Source organism: Diplotaxodon limnothrissa, linkage group LG3 (assembly GCF_057381915.1).
Source record: "Diplotaxodon limnothrissa isolate DT_005_m linkage group LG3, D_limnothrissa_male_GT1.1, whole genome shotgun sequence".
NCBI classification, from domain to species: Eukaryota; Metazoa; Chordata; class Actinopteri; order Cichliformes; family Cichlidae; genus Diplotaxodon; species Diplotaxodon limnothrissa.
In genome coordinates this window covers 61,022,995-61,038,263 of record NC_140598.1, presented here as the reverse complement: position 1 = coordinate 61,038,263, position 15,269 = coordinate 61,022,995, and the positions used below count along the sequence as shown (strand labels likewise).

Sequence of the window (15,269 nt, the reverse complement as noted above, 5' to 3'; positions counted from 1 at the left end):
CGGGACCTGGTCCAGTCGCTGTGGCGCTGTCACCGCCACGGCGGTTGGCTTCGTTCCCGGTGTGTGCCGGCCGGCAGGCACAGCCTCTCCTCCGCCACCTGATTGGTCGGCTGCGCATAGGCCTCTGGATAATTACACGTCAATACGCATCCAGGGACCCGATACATCCACACCAAAACGGTTGTGTGTGTGCGTGCGTAATACCGCATGAAGGGCCTTCGTGTTACTGTAACACAGATATGTGTAATAAGTGATCAACCCAAAATAAAAAAATAATAATAATAACAAGAACAGAAGAGAGTTCTCTCCCCCGGCCAATTTAATGTATCCTTTCTTTTAATTTTAACTTATTACTAATATAGCACAATTAGACTAGTGTATTAATTGTCAAACCAAACTGTAAAACAATCTGACTACTTATTTGCCTCCCCTGTAAAATGTGATGATGTGGTTTTTAACCGCCACATTTTTTAATTGAAATCTCAGTAAACCAACAGCAAATCCCATTCTTGTATTGTACCGTGTTTTTTCGTAACCGCATAAACTGGGTGTTTTCATTGCAAACAGAATTTACCAGCCATAGGGGCGCTATTTCTCCCATTTCTTCTTCTTTTAGTCTGTCAGGTTGCCGGAAGTGACCTGTCAAAAACGGAAAAGCTCGCCGGATCCGTAAGCTATTTATCCAAAAACACCAGAGGATTATTATTTGCATGAATACATCAAAAGGCTTAATTTAAAGACAGGAATCTGCATATATCAGGTGAGTTGCATTACAAAATACACCTGTGTCATGTTAGCTGTTTAACAGCGCCTTTCTCTCGGACTTTAGCCTGTTGCTAATGTTTCAAACCGTTTTGGCTAGTCAGAGTATAGGGCTTTGTAAAGCTGTTCTAAATAATTTGTTACGACGTGGTACATAGATAGCATTTAAAAGTGGTTTGGTGTAAAGAGTCAACATTAAAGTAGAATTAGCATAATTGTGTGTCGGGACATTTGTCCCCATTGAGTCATTGAGTACTTTGTCATTATTGTTTTGGCTCAAGCCTTTGACTTTCTTTGGATGCATTTACTTTTTGCAAGTGCGTATCTGACTTGTTGCTTCTTAGTTTAAATAAACCTGTAAAGTAGCTTATTTAGTATTCGACCCTCTGAGCAACAGTTCGACCGGAAGTAATCGTTAGCCTGTGTGTGTCACCTGTGACCCACCCCAATCTTTAACTTGTTTATTGTTAGTATGTACTAGTCTTGCAAATACCATGGGTTGATATTATGTGAAATGAATGGGAATAATGGCTAAAAGTAATAAAACCGACCTTTTTGTGTGTTTTCATACGTCTCACTTGAATATCATGTACATTTAGCTGCAGTAAATCAGATTAATGAAGAGTTGATCTCATAGCTGTTTGAATGGGTCCTTAAAGTAACCAACATCCAAGTCTCAGCTGGTTAAATATTACCCTCCATCTCTCAGTTCAAATCAGCTGTGACGTTTTGTGATCCCTCCCTGTAATCGCACTCTTGTGTTATCCTCCCCTCTCTGAAAAAGAGGAGAGCATGGGGAAGTAGAGAAAAAGTTGAGTCTTCTTTCGGCTGCAGTGAAACCGTATTAACCTTTAATTATGGCTTTGAACAGACGTCACTCTTACACTCCCAGGGTGAGTAACAGGAGTACTTAACAGCAAATAATGCTGAAATTAATACGACAGTGATAATTTTTGATTAACCAATTTGAAAAGTAACAGTGAATTATTGCACTATAATGCTAAGAAGTAAGGATTTGAGAGACTCACCATAATGTCGATGTGCGATCCATCCACATCTATTGGCTTCATCAGAGTTGATATGTATTTTTAGTAATTTATAAAAAAGTATAGACAGACCTGTCGATGAGAATAACATTATTGTCTTAATATTTACCACATAAGTAGATTTTTAAAAGGTCTGTCTGTCTAAAACCAATGAATCGGTAGGTGAATTATTTTCATTCGCCGTCTTGTTTTAGTGAGTATAATCCTCTGTCCCAGAAATATTAAACCTCTTCTGATTTATCCTGCCCTGTGGTTCAAACTAAGATAGCATGGATTCACATGCTTGTACATCTCTATAAAAGGATTAGACTCTTACCACAGTCCCAGTTTGTCTTCAATGTGTGCCTTTGTCTGAGCAAGGCAGAGATACTTGCTTGTTTATTGTAGTCCGCACCATATGACTGGCTGCAAGTATGCTTCTTTGCTGTGCAGCCTCAGGGCTGTTTTGTCATTGAATATTTTCGATTCCTAAGACTTGATGTTAAAGGCTAAAGCAAGGAGAATGATGGTACTTTGGAATTCTTAAATATAAACAATAAATTCTCTAGTGTTTCATAACTTTGGCTTCCTTATTTATTGTCTCTTTCCTTCCCCCCATTGTACTCCTTATTTATTATTGTTTATCCACCCTTTCACCTCTTTCTCTTTACCTGTATCTTCAGCTGACCAGCCCACTGATCAGCAGAATGAGCAGCACAGGAACAGTGGAGAGTAGTAAACCTCCAAAGGTGGGTACTTTTTCTATGCAGACATAACAAAGGAAGGAATAACATGGCTTATAACTCAAAGAATTTTTATCCACTTTTTGTCTCCCAGATTGGCTCTATAGTCGAGGTGACAGGAAAGGGTCAGCGCGGCACTGTTGCCTACATTGGCGCTACCCTCTTTGCTTCTGGTAAATGGGTGGGTGTCATACTGGATGAGCCGAAAGGCAAGAACGATGGCACCGTGCAGGGCAAACGCTACTTCACCTGTGAGGAAAATCACGGCATATTCGTCAGGCAGTCCCAGGTTAGTGGGCACAAGAGGAACTGATGATGGTGTTATGGCATCAGCACTGAACTGTAAAGATCCAAACAGGCAGATGACATAATAAATGTACAAATGTGGCAGACTGACATCTTTTATTCTCAACTTTTCTTCTGTTTTCTGTCCGTATTTGTTCATTATTCAAAATCAAGCTTTGTAATTTGTTTGTGTTTTTTCGAATGTTGTCCTGATTACACACTTTTGTTCCATTGTACAGATCCAGGTGGTAGAAGATGGCTCCAGTGCCACCTCACCAGATACCCCTGAGTCTGGAACAGCAAAGACACTTAAGCAAAAAGGTGAGCAAGGACCACAACTGATACTCACGTTTCTAAAATATAATGCAAAGTATTGATAACAAGAGTGTGCAATAAATTATTTAATTATTTTTTTCTAGACATCCCTGAAACTCCCAAAACAAGCAAACAGGTAGGCAAACACATTTTTGATCTCACTTTTTTTAAATTTGTCAATTAAGTAAAAATGCGACAAGTCGGTTACTTGGTTTTTAATATTGGTGCATGTACTTTGGATTAAACAAACATCCAAATAACCCCTAAATTTAAAATTTTAATTGTGAGAGTTGTTATTAAAATGTGATCAGTTTGACCCCACTAGTTGTGACATTCGTTGCAGACCAGCCGTTTGTTGTTGTTTTTTAGTTTTGGTTTTTTTCCTCCTTTATGATGCCATGTTGTTTGTTTCGGCTCTCAGCTGCTGGGCTGAATTCTCATGTTTTGTTTTTCTGGATACCTCTTTCAGCAACCAGCGAGCATTAAAAAGGTAGAGCTATATTTAAATTCAGCACGTTTGCTTGGTCTGCGTTATACTCGTGCTAATGCAGCAGTTCATCTTTTTGCACTTAAGCTCTTTATCTGTTGACATTTGCATGGGTCATACTTGTGATAGGTGCCATTTTCAGTGCATTCTCTTTTGGTTTCCCCACTTTACTTTCATTAAGCTTTTTTTTTTTTTTTTTTATTCTGGTGAAGGCATTTCGTGTACATGCGTAGACGACAACACGGTGACAGTTTCAGGTTCTCCTGATGCTGTTCATGTCAGTTCTCTTTGTGTCATAATTCAATGAATTCTTTTTTTTCAGTTTTACATTGTTGCATGATCTCAGTTTTTTCGTGTCCCTGTGATCTCTCAAGATTAACTTTGCTCTTGATGATTTTAAATGGTGCATGCAGCTACACTATGTGGACAAAAGTACTGGGCCACCTACACATTACACCGACAGCAGCTGCTCGACCATGGAAACTGTGGAAACCCAGTTTGATGTTGATGCCAGAGAAAGTTTGGAACCTTGCAGTTTTAGAGTCGGTAGATAGTTTGTGGCTTTTATGCACTGTGTGTCTCAGCACTTGGCTCGCCTGCTCCTTAACTTTGGTGGTGTGCCAAGCTATGACTGAGTTGCTGAAGTTAATTTCAGAACATTTCCAGTTTTTGCAGATTTTCGAGGGAAGAAATTTCACAGACTGACTTGTTGCAGTGGTGGCACCCTGTTACAGTATACGCTAAAATTCAGCAAGTGCTTTAGAACGACCCATTCCTTCATAAATGCTTGTAAAGGCAGGCTGCATGGCTGGGGACTTGAGTTAATACACCTGAATTCAAAGATTCATGGCCCAGTGCTTTTGACCATATGCTGTATTAAAGTAATGATCTGTGAATACAAAACTAACAGCAAATGCTTCTTACGTGCTTCTAATCTCTTATCTTGCCTTACCACTGGATGTGTGTATATCTGTGTGTGTGTGTGCGTGTGTGTGCGTGTGTGTGCGTGCACGCATCTCCTCCAGTCCTCTGCCCGCCGCTCGGCAAAGGTGAGCTCGCCTACAGCAGAGTGGAGAGGACAAATGGAATGCAAATACATGAGTTAATTCTGAAAAGTTTGATTATTTTAATGTTTGAACAGTAGACTCTGGGACCATAAGAAGCAGATTTCTCCTTATGAAATACTTAACATTGAAAGAATTGTATGAGTAATAGTTACTTGAGGTGTGTGATCTTTCGTTGACTCAGGAGGGGCAGACTAAAAACAGGATGTTAATATCACTAACCTGGTTGTGTATGATAACATTAAGGGGTAGTACTAAAAGCTTTCGTTATTCATCTTCAGTCTAACCTGCATTTAGTTTAAGTAACTGCTCTGACACAGTTTCTATGATCACACCGTGGCAGTGGAAAACACCACGTCTCACATCAGCTACCTCCCTCCCCTCCCTACTGGTCCGTCCCTCCAGCCGCTCCAGCCTGTCGCTCAGGGTACGCTCCGTCGTGTCATAGAGCTTCAGCTGACACCTCACAGGGAGCGGGGTGAAGCACATTACTGACATTATGGCACAGGTGTATACTTGCAGGGTGGTGTCTCATGTAAGGGACACTGGGAGGTGATTATATTTGGTAATCATTGTATCACATTCATTTCACAGATGAATCTTCCAACGTCCACTGGGTTTATTGAAGGTTCTTGTTCACTGTGGTCCAAACTCCTGTTTTGATAGTTGGATTGTTTGCCGATGCTTTACAGCACACCTCTTCTTCTGTTTTTGCCTGTTTTATTTTTAAACTTCTCCCGCTCGTCACAGTCCGTTCATAATCTGCTTTCGTCAACAGGCGTCTCGTGAGAGTCTCGCATCTTCTCTGTCTGGTGATGTCAGTGAGGCGGGCCTGTCCTCCCAGCAGGGTGCTCTGGGCGCCCCTGTGATACCTCAGCCCAGCGGGTCACCTGCAGCAGCAGCAGCTGCTTCTGTTCCAGCTACTCCGAGCAAGGTAGGCCATTAACCTAAAGAAGAGGCTCTTCTTAGAGAAAGGAAAGAACTTTACTGAGGTTCATGTTCAATCCTCTCAGTTCTGTCAGCTCATCTCATCTCCATTTTTAATTTTTTAAATTTTATTTCTTATTTATGATTAAATTGATTTTTGTTATATTTCATCCATCTTATTATAACCAGGTGGAACCTGCCATATCCAAGCAGGTAGAGTTTCTTAATGGCTACATGCATGCTGATGATGCCTGGCATGTGTTTACTAACAACATCGGGGGGAAAACTTATCCTCAGCAGACCTTCTCGATACTTATCCATGGTTTTCAAATGTCCTCACGGGGAATTTTCTGGGGATGACGCATGGTTTACTTTGAGGCACTTAAAGAAACATCCTTACATCACTGTCTCTACGGGAAATGGTTGAACTGTAGGAATCTCTCTCTTTCTCCCTCCCTTTCCCTTCAATAAAATAAAATGAAAAATTCTTTGCAAAGGAATTTGGAGTAACATCGTATATGTTATACATCATGCGTCTGGGATTTTAGTGGTGGGACTTGATTAATGTTTTGCTTTTTTCGGTCCCCTTTTCAAAAGTAGAGTCTAGGGAAGTAGATGAGGTTCAGTTAATGGATTAATTTTGTTGGTCCCGTCTTGCCTCTAATCACGTCATAGGAGGAGGAATCACTGCGAGCTCAAGTCAAGGACCTGGAGGAGAAACTGGAGACTTTGAAGATGAAGCGAACAGAAGACAAAGCCAAGCTTAAGGAACTGGAGAAACACAAGATCCAGTTGGAGCAGCTTCAGGAGTGGAAGAACAAGATGCAGGAGCAGCAGGCCGAGCTGCAGAAACAACTCAAAGAGGCCAAGAAGGTAGACTGGAATGGATGAACTTAAATAGTCATCGGTGCTACAGTGTGATGTCTTTTTTTTCTCAAGGTTTTGGGAATGAAAGAACAACCTCTCAACTCATCAGGCTTGCCAGTTTAATGCTTTATTTATACCTTCTTACTTCACAGGAAGCCAGGGAGGCACAGGAGGCCAAGGAGCGCTACATGGAGGAGATGTCTGACACGGCAGATGCCATAGAGATGGCCACGCTGGACAAAGAGATGGCAGAAGAGAGAGCAGAATCGCTCCAGGTTGAGGTGGATAGCCTGAAAGAGAAAGTGGAGGAGCTGTCAATGGACCTGGAGATCCTTAGGCATGAGATTTCAGAGAAAGGTGCGTTTGGGGAAAAAAAAGCAGCATGTTTATAATAACCACTGCTATTCAAGTCATCCACAAGGTCTTCTTATGTATTCTGTATCCATCTCATTTCTGCTCACTTCTCATCAAGTGCTGTCCTTTCTGTGCACTGTTTCCTGCTGCAGGCTCAGATGGAGCTGCCTCCAGTTACCAGGTCAAGCAGCTGGAGGAGCAGAACAGCAGACTCAAGGAGGCGCTGGTCAGGTCAGTAGCAAATACCTTTTTAAATGAAGGTATTTGCCTGCTCTTTGTTACACTGCGTACAGATAAATTAAAAAAAAAGAAATCACATTAACCTGTCTTAACTCGTAAAAAAGCAGTAAGAGAAGACAAGTCCTAAAAAAACAAATAAAATCCTTCTTTCTGGTTCCTCCTCAGGATGAGAGATCTGTCTGCTTCGGAGAAACAGGAACACGTGAAGCTTCAGAAGCAGACGGAGAAGAAGAACGTGGAGCTGGAGACTCTGAGGACTCAGAAAGAAAAACTGCAGGAAGAGGTCAAGCAGGCAGAGGCCACAATCGATGAACTGAAGGAACAGGTAAAGGATGTATACATAAATACAGAAAGGCAATGGTTTATTTAGGTTCACAGTAGCTCATAATACATGGTAAAAAATATTTATTGAGACTAGTCATTGACAGCAAAGATGCATGTCCTTAGAGAAATTGTGAGACTTATTTGTGGAAACTAAAGGTGTGTGTGTGTGTGCGTGTGCGTGCGTACGTACGTACCAGGTGGATGCTGCTCTGGGCTCAGAGGAGATGGTGGAGACCCTGACGGAGAGGAACCTCGACCTTGAGGAGAAAGTCAGAGAGCTGAGAGAAACCGTGACTGATCTGGTCAGTGCTGATGTATTTATAATAGATCTAATAGAATACAACTGACACTTACCACTTACATCTGTTTCTGTGTGGACAATGTAACAACTTGGAAACGATTCCGTGTGTTCCCTAATAATCCACCCTGGATGACACACGGAGTTCAACAACTTATTCGAACAAGGAACAACGCTTTCAAATCCGGGGACCAGGAGGCATACAGTGCTGCCAGGGCCAACCTGAGAAGAGGCATCAAGACTGCCAAGCAGCAGCACAGGAGGCGTATCGAGGCCAGGTTTGAGAACAACACAAACCCAAGGCAGGTCTGGGAGGGCATCAGGGCTATCACGGACTACAAAAGAAGAACACCATCACCCTCAGCCGACAGTTCTACTCTGGCTGAGGATCTAAATCTCTTTTATGCCCGTTTTGACAGGGAGAACACCGACCCTGTCCTGTCCCCTCTCCCCTCAACCGACCCTGCTCCGGTCCTGAGCACTCATGAGCTGAGGCGTGTGTTCCGGAGCATTAACACCAGGAAGGCGGCCGGGCCGGATGGAGTGCTGGGCCGGGTGCTAAAAGACTGTGCTGCGGACCTGGCGGACGTCTTCACCTCTATATATAACACCTCGTTGTCCTGTTCACTGGTACCATCCTGTTTCAAAGCAGCAACCATCGTTCCCATCCCAAAACAGTCAAATGTCACATGTCTGAACGATTTCAGACCTGTGGCACTCACCCCCATTCCCGCCAAATGCCTGGAGAGACTGGTCATTAAACACATCAGAGCTGCTTTTCCACCATCCCTGGACTCGCACCAGTTTGCATACAGGGAGAACCGGTCAACCGAGGATGCGATCGCCACAGTGCTGCACACATTACTGAAGCACTTGGAACACAGGAACACCTATGCACGGCTCCTCTTTGTAGACTACAGCTCGGCTTTTAATACCATCCGGCCATACAAACTCCGTCCCAAACTCCACCAACTGGGACTTAACTCCTCTCTGTGCAACTGGATTGTGGACTTCCTCACTAACCGTAGACAGAGTGTCAGAGTGGGTAAGAACACCTCTTCCACCCTTGTGGTCAACACCGGTGCCCCTCAGGGGTGTGTTCTGAGCCCTCTGCTATACACTCTCTTCACCCATGACTGTATTTCCTCCTGCGCGTCCAATCTCATTGTTAAGTTTGCAGATGACACTACAGTGCTCGGACTTATATCCAACAATGATGAGACAAACTATAGGACAGAGGTGCAACAACTAGAGTCATGGTGCCACGACAATAACTTGGTCTTAAACACCAAAAAGACCAAGGAGATCATTGTAGATTTCCGGAAGAGGGGCCATAACAACCATCTGCCTCTCTTCATTGGCAGTGAGGCGGTGGAGAGGGTGAGCAGTTTTAAATTCTTGGGGGTAACTGTGACCGAGGACCTGTCCTGGGGCAACCATATCACCTCAGTTGTACGGAAGGCCCAACAGCGCCTCTACTACCTGAGGAGACTGCGGAGCGCACACATTCCCAGATCTCTGATGTTGAACTTCTACAACTGTGCCATCAGCAGCGTTCTGACGTATGGATTTCTAGTGTGGTTCCCCAGCTGCACCAAGGCCGATCAGCAAGCACTCCAGCGGGTGGTGAAAGAAGCTGGCAGAATTATTGGAACAAGTCTGCCAGAGATCAGTAATATCTTCCCCACTCGCTGTCTGAGGAGGGTGCACAGTATCCTGCGGGACCAACATCACCCTGCGCGCCACCTTTTCCATCTGCTGCCCTCAGGGAGAAGGTACAGGTCTATACAGGCCAGAACATCCAGACTGGCCAACAGCCTGTATCCACAGGCTGTGAGGCTCCTGAACTCTCTGCCCCCCTCTCACGGACAATAACCATATCCAACTTCTTAATAGCAATGAACTGGTCTGCATTGGTGCATCATATCTTTATTCTCTTCCCCCTCCTGCCCCCCCCTCTTTCTTAAATAGATAACTATCATATCTGATATCATATCTCACAGTACAATAATATTGAATGGGTTGCATTGTTGTATTTTGTCATGTTTCTCAGGTCTTTGTCTGAATTTCTACGAACATTATTGCTAAGGATTGTCTTATTGCATTGGAGTCACACTGGGTTAAATATGTACACTTGGGTTTTAAGGGGTATTTATTATTTTCTTCTTTTTTTTTGGGTTGTATGGAAGCCCCAAACGCAATTTCATTGTTCTTGACAATGACAATAAATAAATAAATACTAAATACTAAATACACTCCTTAAATCTCCAACATGACACATCCAGGACAAAGGTGTGAGGAAAAGGTTTGAATGAGATATTTATAGCAGACCTACCACTTTTTTTTTTTCTTTTTTTTTTTTGCATTAACAGGAAGCCATCAATGAGATGAATGATGAGCTCCAGGAGAATGCCAGAGAAACAGAGATGGAGCTGAGGGAACAGCTCGATCTGAGTGGGGCAAAGGTCAGAGAGGCAGACAAAAGGGTGGAAGCTGCCCAGGAGACTGTAGCTGATTACCAGCAGACCATCAACAAATACAGAGAACTCACTGGCTCACTTCAGGTAGGTGGATGGAGGGGTAATTCTGCAGGCCTGCAGTTCTATTGTCCTGATGCTGTAAAAGGTTTGTTTTGTGCATTAGGAGGCCAACAGGGAGCTGATCAGTCAGCAGAATGCAAATGCAGAACAAGTTCAGCAGCCACCTGCTGAGCTGTTTGACTTTAAGATCAAGTTTGCAGAGACCAAGGCTTACGCCAAGGTAAGAGAGCTCCATGGTGACATACAACCTCGGTGCCAGTGCTGTTGGTTTTCTTTATTTAAACAACTAACCTCACTCTTTGTCTCCAGGCCATTGAGATGGAGCTGAGGAAAATGGAAGTAGCTCAGTCGAACAGACAGGTGTCCCTCCTCACCTCCTTCATGCCTGACTCCTTCCTTCGCCATGGTGGGGACCATGACTGCATTCTGGTTCTCCTGCTTATTCCCAGGCTCATCTGCAAGGTATGAGGCAGACACATGACAGGTTTGAATTCTTGTGCTCGATTTTAGAATTACCTGGTTGTAGTACGTTTTTCAAAGAGCTTTCCCAAATCCTTACTTGGCTGTGTCTGTATGTGGTCGATATCTCCTCGTCCGAAGGCTGAACTCATCAGTAAACAGGCACAGGAGAAGTTTGACTTGAACGGGAACCCGGTGCAGGGAACAGGGCTGAGAGGTCCTCCGGGAGAACAGCGCAGTTTCGCTTCAGGACTGGTTTACTCCCTCAGCCTGCTGCAGGCCACCCTGCATAAATATGAACAGTAAATATCGCAGCTTTACCAATAAAGATGCAGGAATAAAATAGGTGAACATACCTTCATCACTGGGTCGATGTGTTTTACTCTTTTCCTTTTTCCCTGCACTCGTTTAGGGCTCTGAACACCTGCAGCGTGGACGTTTTTAAGCGCATGGGAACCCTTTACTCTGAAATGAGTTTCCATGAACGCTCTCTGGATTATTTCATAGACCTGCTTCATAAAGATCAGCTGGATGAGACCGTTCAGGTGGAACCTCTCACTAAGGCCATCAAGTACTATCAGGTAACGCAGGGATGTGTTTTACATTAAAACGTCACAACTGGAAATTTCAGTTGTCGTATAAACTGTGTAACTGTAGATGTCAGTGAGTTTATAACATGTTCATTATATCAAGTATCTGTTATATTGTCTTCCAGCAACTGTATAGTGTCCATCTGGCAGATCACACTGAAGACTGCACAGTGCAGCTGGCTGATCACATTAAGGTACATCAAGCATGTTTAGCAAAGTTAAAAAGATTTATACGGTTTCACTTGTAATGCAGGGCTATAAACCAGAAATAACACTATTATAAAAAATGTTTTTTTAATATGTCCAAAATGTATAAATCTGTAAGGAAAAAGAAGTGTCGGGTTTTCCTTTTAAATGACACATGCCGCCTTTTCACCTCCAGTTTACTCAGAGTGCCTTGGACTGTATGGTAGTGGAGGTAGCTCGTCTGCGCGCCTTCCTGTCATCAGGACAGGAGAGCTCTGGTTTAGCAGTTCTTCTGAAGGACCTGGACACCTCGTGTTCTGATATCAGACAGTTTTGTAAGAAGATCCGCCGTCGCATGCCCGGAACAGATGTAGCTGGAGTCCCCGCTGCTCTCAGTTTTGGACCAGAGGTATGGAAACATGGCATACAAACTAACGCACCATTGCTGATTGGGATCTGTATAATTACAGCTGTACGCCTGACATGTCTCTCCTCATATGGCAGGTTTCAGAGACGCTGACCGAGTGCAGGCGTCAGTTGACTCGTGTGGTTGCGGTACTTCAAGAGGTAGCTGCAGCTGGAGCGCAGATGGTTCCTTCGCTGGGAGAACAGGAAGGTCTCAATGCTCTTAAACTGGAGGATATTGCCTGCAAGGTTGTGGAGCAGGTACTTTCACATTTAACAGCTGCTCAGTCCTCTTTAAAAGGCAAAACCTCCTCTTTTTTTGGGGGGGGGAAATGTAAGGACTTATAGTTCTAGTTAATTGGCACGCTTAGCACATCAGATGTTTGATCTTGTGTTCTGAGCATTTTGCACAACATAGGTTGTGTATTAAGCACTGTTGATTTAATCTCTTGCTATTATCACCATCTGCTTTCTGTTCTCTAAGGTATATGGCTCCCATGGTGTAAATGGCCCAGAGTTACTGCGGCAGTCTTGCAGCTCTGTCATCACCACCATGAACAAGATGGCTACAGCCATGCAGGAAGGAGAGTATGATGCTGAAAAACCACAGGGAAAGGTATTTGTGTGGTTGAACAGTTTCACAGTACTCATTTCACATGAAGTCCCCAGTTTGGAACTTTTCAGACTAATTCTCACTTCACCAATTAGACTCTTCCAGTGGAAATGAGAGCAGCCACAGTCAGGGCAGAAATGACTGACGCCGAAGGTCTGGGAGTCAAACTAGAAGACAGAGAAACGGTCATCAAGGAGCTCAAGAAGTCTCTCAAGATTAAGGTAACATGCTGAAGAAAGGTTGTGCAAAAGGACCTGCCACTTCGAAGTGAAAGGGACTGGAAAGATGAAAACTGGACCGACAGGTATAACAAGCATGGCACTGTATCTCCTTTTTATCTCAGGGTGAGGAGCTGAGTGAGGCCCATGTCCGCCTCAGCCTCTTGGAGAAGAAGCTGGACACCTCCACCAAAGATGCTGATGAACGTGTGGAGAAGATTCAGACCAAACTAGATGAGAACCTTGCCCTGTTGAAGAAGAAAGAAAAGTAGGATTAATAAACAATGAAATTTTCCTCTCCATTTTCTTTATTATGGCGGTGTTTTCCTCATTTGACCCTCCCCGTTACTCTTCTCCAGGGAGTTTGAGGAGACAATGGATGCTCTGCAGGCTGATATTGACCAGCTGGAGGCTGAGAAGGCAGAGCTGAAACAACGACTCAGTAACCAGTCAAAGATGACCATTGAAGGCCTGAGAGGTCCACCTGCCTCAGGAATTGCCTCCATCGTTCAGGGATCAGCAGGAGGTGAAGTTCCCACTTCTTATTTATGCTCATTTCTTCTCAGCAGCTGAATTGATGGTGTTTTATATTTGATGGTGGTTTATATTAATGTCACATGTAATTGTTCTATCCAGAGAAAAGCAATTGCAATTAACTGGATTTTATAAGAAGTCTTGCAAAAATTGAGTATGTTCTATTACAGTGAAACTTTTCCTACCAGACTTTAGTCAGATTTTAACTAAATGAACTAACTACTGTTCAAACATTAACTAATCTAAGGAGAACCACAAGGTGTCGTTGTTTCCACAATCATTTTATTTTTCCCCATCAGGTCTGCCTCCCTCTATGGGAGGGCCAATGCAGGTGGTGGACTCTCCTCTCCTCAGGCAGCAGATTGAGGCCCAGAGGCTGGGTATTAAACACCTTCAGAATGAAAACAACAGACTCAAGGTATGCTAGATTCAAGCGTGTGTATGTGTGTGAATTTACAGAAGCCGTCTCGATTTCATCATTTTTTTTGTATATTTGTCACGCTTAAATGTTTCAGATCATCAAGTAAATGGTAATAAAAGACAAAAATAACCAGAGTATAAACAAAATGTTTTTAAATTACATTTTTTATGTTTAAAAAAAACAAAAAAAAAAAACAACCCAATTTCTTTGTCTAATATTACCTTGTTTGATAATCTGAAACATTTTTAACAAATATGCAAAAAAAGGAATTTAAAAAAATAGGGCAGATACTGTGTGTGTGTGTGTGTGTGTGTGTGTGTGTGTGTGTGTGTGTGTGTGTGTATTTATATCAAAACTATAATAATAAACTACATAAACTTACAGGCAGAGAAAATGAGAGCCCAGCTAGCCTCCCTGCCGCCGCTCCGCCCTCCTAAACTCCCACAAGTGTCTAAAGAAAGCTCCATGCCTCCAGAGGGACTAAACACAGGGATATACAGAAGGACTGACCAGCTGCTGGCAACCTTGCTCAAGCTGAGTGCCGAGGTTAAAGTGGTGGACATCACTGGAAAGACGGCAGGTATGTGGACACAGAGGTTTTAAGTATTTTCATATTCTGAAGAAGGCTTTTGTGAGTTTGCTAAATGCATTGAGCAATTATTTTATAACTCCTCCATTTCTTACAGTTAGTGCAAGCGCTCAGCTCCTGGAGCAGACAGCTCGTCTGCAGAACCTCAGTGATGCTCTGGATAAACTCAAGGTGCCGCTTCAAAAAATAGTTTCTATTACACAATCCTTATGTTGTCTTGTTATCTGACAGCAGTGCAAAAACAAGCAGTCTGACAAAGTCTCCTGTTTCAGGGTGAGGTAGCCGAACATGTGGTCTCATATCAGCCTGGAGCAAAGGCTTCTTCTGACTTTGCCACATTCCCAGTCACCTCTTTTACTAAGGTATTACTATAGTAGTATAAAAGAATATAAATGATTCATGTTATACAGCAGTGGAAAATATATATCATGTGCATATTTTTTGTTTCCTAGGCCAAGGAAGAGAAGCAGGGAGACACTGTATTCATTGGCCGTGTTGCGATTCCATGCACCCGTGGACAGGAACAAGTCCACCGTCTCGTCCTATCAAAGCAGCAGTTGCAGCAAGTGCACAGTCTCCTCATGGTTTAGAGCAGTAGGATTACACAGCAGAGTACCTTCTTATTCCAGCTAACACTTCAGCATTCCTCCTATTTGTTGTTTTCACTTTTCTCAGGAAACTGTTTCCACTTATAGCACTAATATTATCGACCCAGAGAAGTGTCTTTATAAAAGTGATTGTTTTTCTGGATTTCAAGAGTCCCGAATGTAACTAAGGTGTCATGATTTCATTATTGAAGAAGTTTCTGTACCAATGTTCACTCTGTGCAAATGGGAAGGACTACAACACAATTTTTACTGCATTTGCAATGACTGATAGTTTGTTCCTTTGTATGTTTTGTATTTGTGCAAGTCAGACAAAAGATAGCAGCCCAATTCTGAGCAAGAAATACTCAAATGTATGTTTACGTTTATACTTGTAAGCTGATATTACAGTGTAAACTTTCACTAATATGATAAAGTG

The 15,269-nt window shown here is 43.0% G+C and overlaps 1 protein-coding gene across 3 annotated transcripts; it reads left to right on the top strand.

Moving 5' to 3' along the window:
- The first annotated feature begins 638 nt into the window (after positions 1 to 638).
- Positions 639 to 15,198, top strand: LOC146636777 (dynactin subunit 1-like). 3 transcript variants are annotated; one of them, XM_085349679.1, is made up of 32 exons: positions 692 to 760; positions 2,471 to 2,536; positions 2,625 to 2,819; positions 3,055 to 3,136; positions 3,235 to 3,266; positions 3,600 to 3,620; positions 4,643 to 4,666; positions 5,025 to 5,108; positions 5,460 to 5,615; positions 5,798 to 5,821; positions 6,284 to 6,481; positions 6,628 to 6,832; positions 6,982 to 7,060; positions 7,235 to 7,394; positions 7,591 to 7,695; positions 10,064 to 10,255; positions 10,335 to 10,451; positions 10,541 to 10,693; positions 10,832 to 10,992; positions 11,103 to 11,271; positions 11,406 to 11,474; positions 11,663 to 11,875; positions 11,971 to 12,132; positions 12,356 to 12,487; positions 12,580 to 12,705; positions 12,828 to 12,970; positions 13,062 to 13,228; positions 13,536 to 13,654; positions 14,042 to 14,237; positions 14,344 to 14,417; positions 14,519 to 14,608; positions 14,699 to 15,198. In XM_085349679.1, the coding sequence occupies exons 2-32, from the start codon at positions 2,495 to 2,497 to the stop codon at positions 14,834 to 14,836; spliced, it is 3,828 nt and encodes a 1,275-aa protein (XP_085205805.1). In that variant the 5' UTR covers positions 692 to 760; positions 2,471 to 2,494; the 3' UTR covers positions 14,837 to 15,198. The 3 variants fall into 3 exon arrangements, with proteins under 3 accessions (XP_085205803.1, XP_085205804.1, XP_085205805.1); XM_085349677.1 differs by lacking the exons at positions 4,643 to 4,666; positions 5,025 to 5,108 and having other exon boundaries at positions 639 to 760; XM_085349678.1 differs by lacking the exons at positions 4,643 to 4,666; positions 5,025 to 5,108; positions 5,798 to 5,821 and having other exon boundaries at positions 639 to 760.
- The last annotated feature ends 71 nt before the right edge of the window (positions 15,199 to 15,269 follow it).

Coding starts and splice junctions, on each gene's coding strand:
- LOC146636777 (XM_085349679.1), top strand. CDS start 2,495: ATGAGCAGCACAGGAACAGTGGAGAGTAGTAAACCTCCAAAG. Junction 2,820..3,054: donor TATTCGTCAGGCAGTCCCAG/GTTAGTGGGCAC, acceptor TCCATTGTACAG/ATCCAGGTGGTAGAAGATGG. Junction 12,706..12,827: donor AGAAGTCTCTCAAGATTAAG/GTAACATGCTGA, acceptor TTTTTATCTCAG/GGTGAGGAGCTGAGTGAGGC.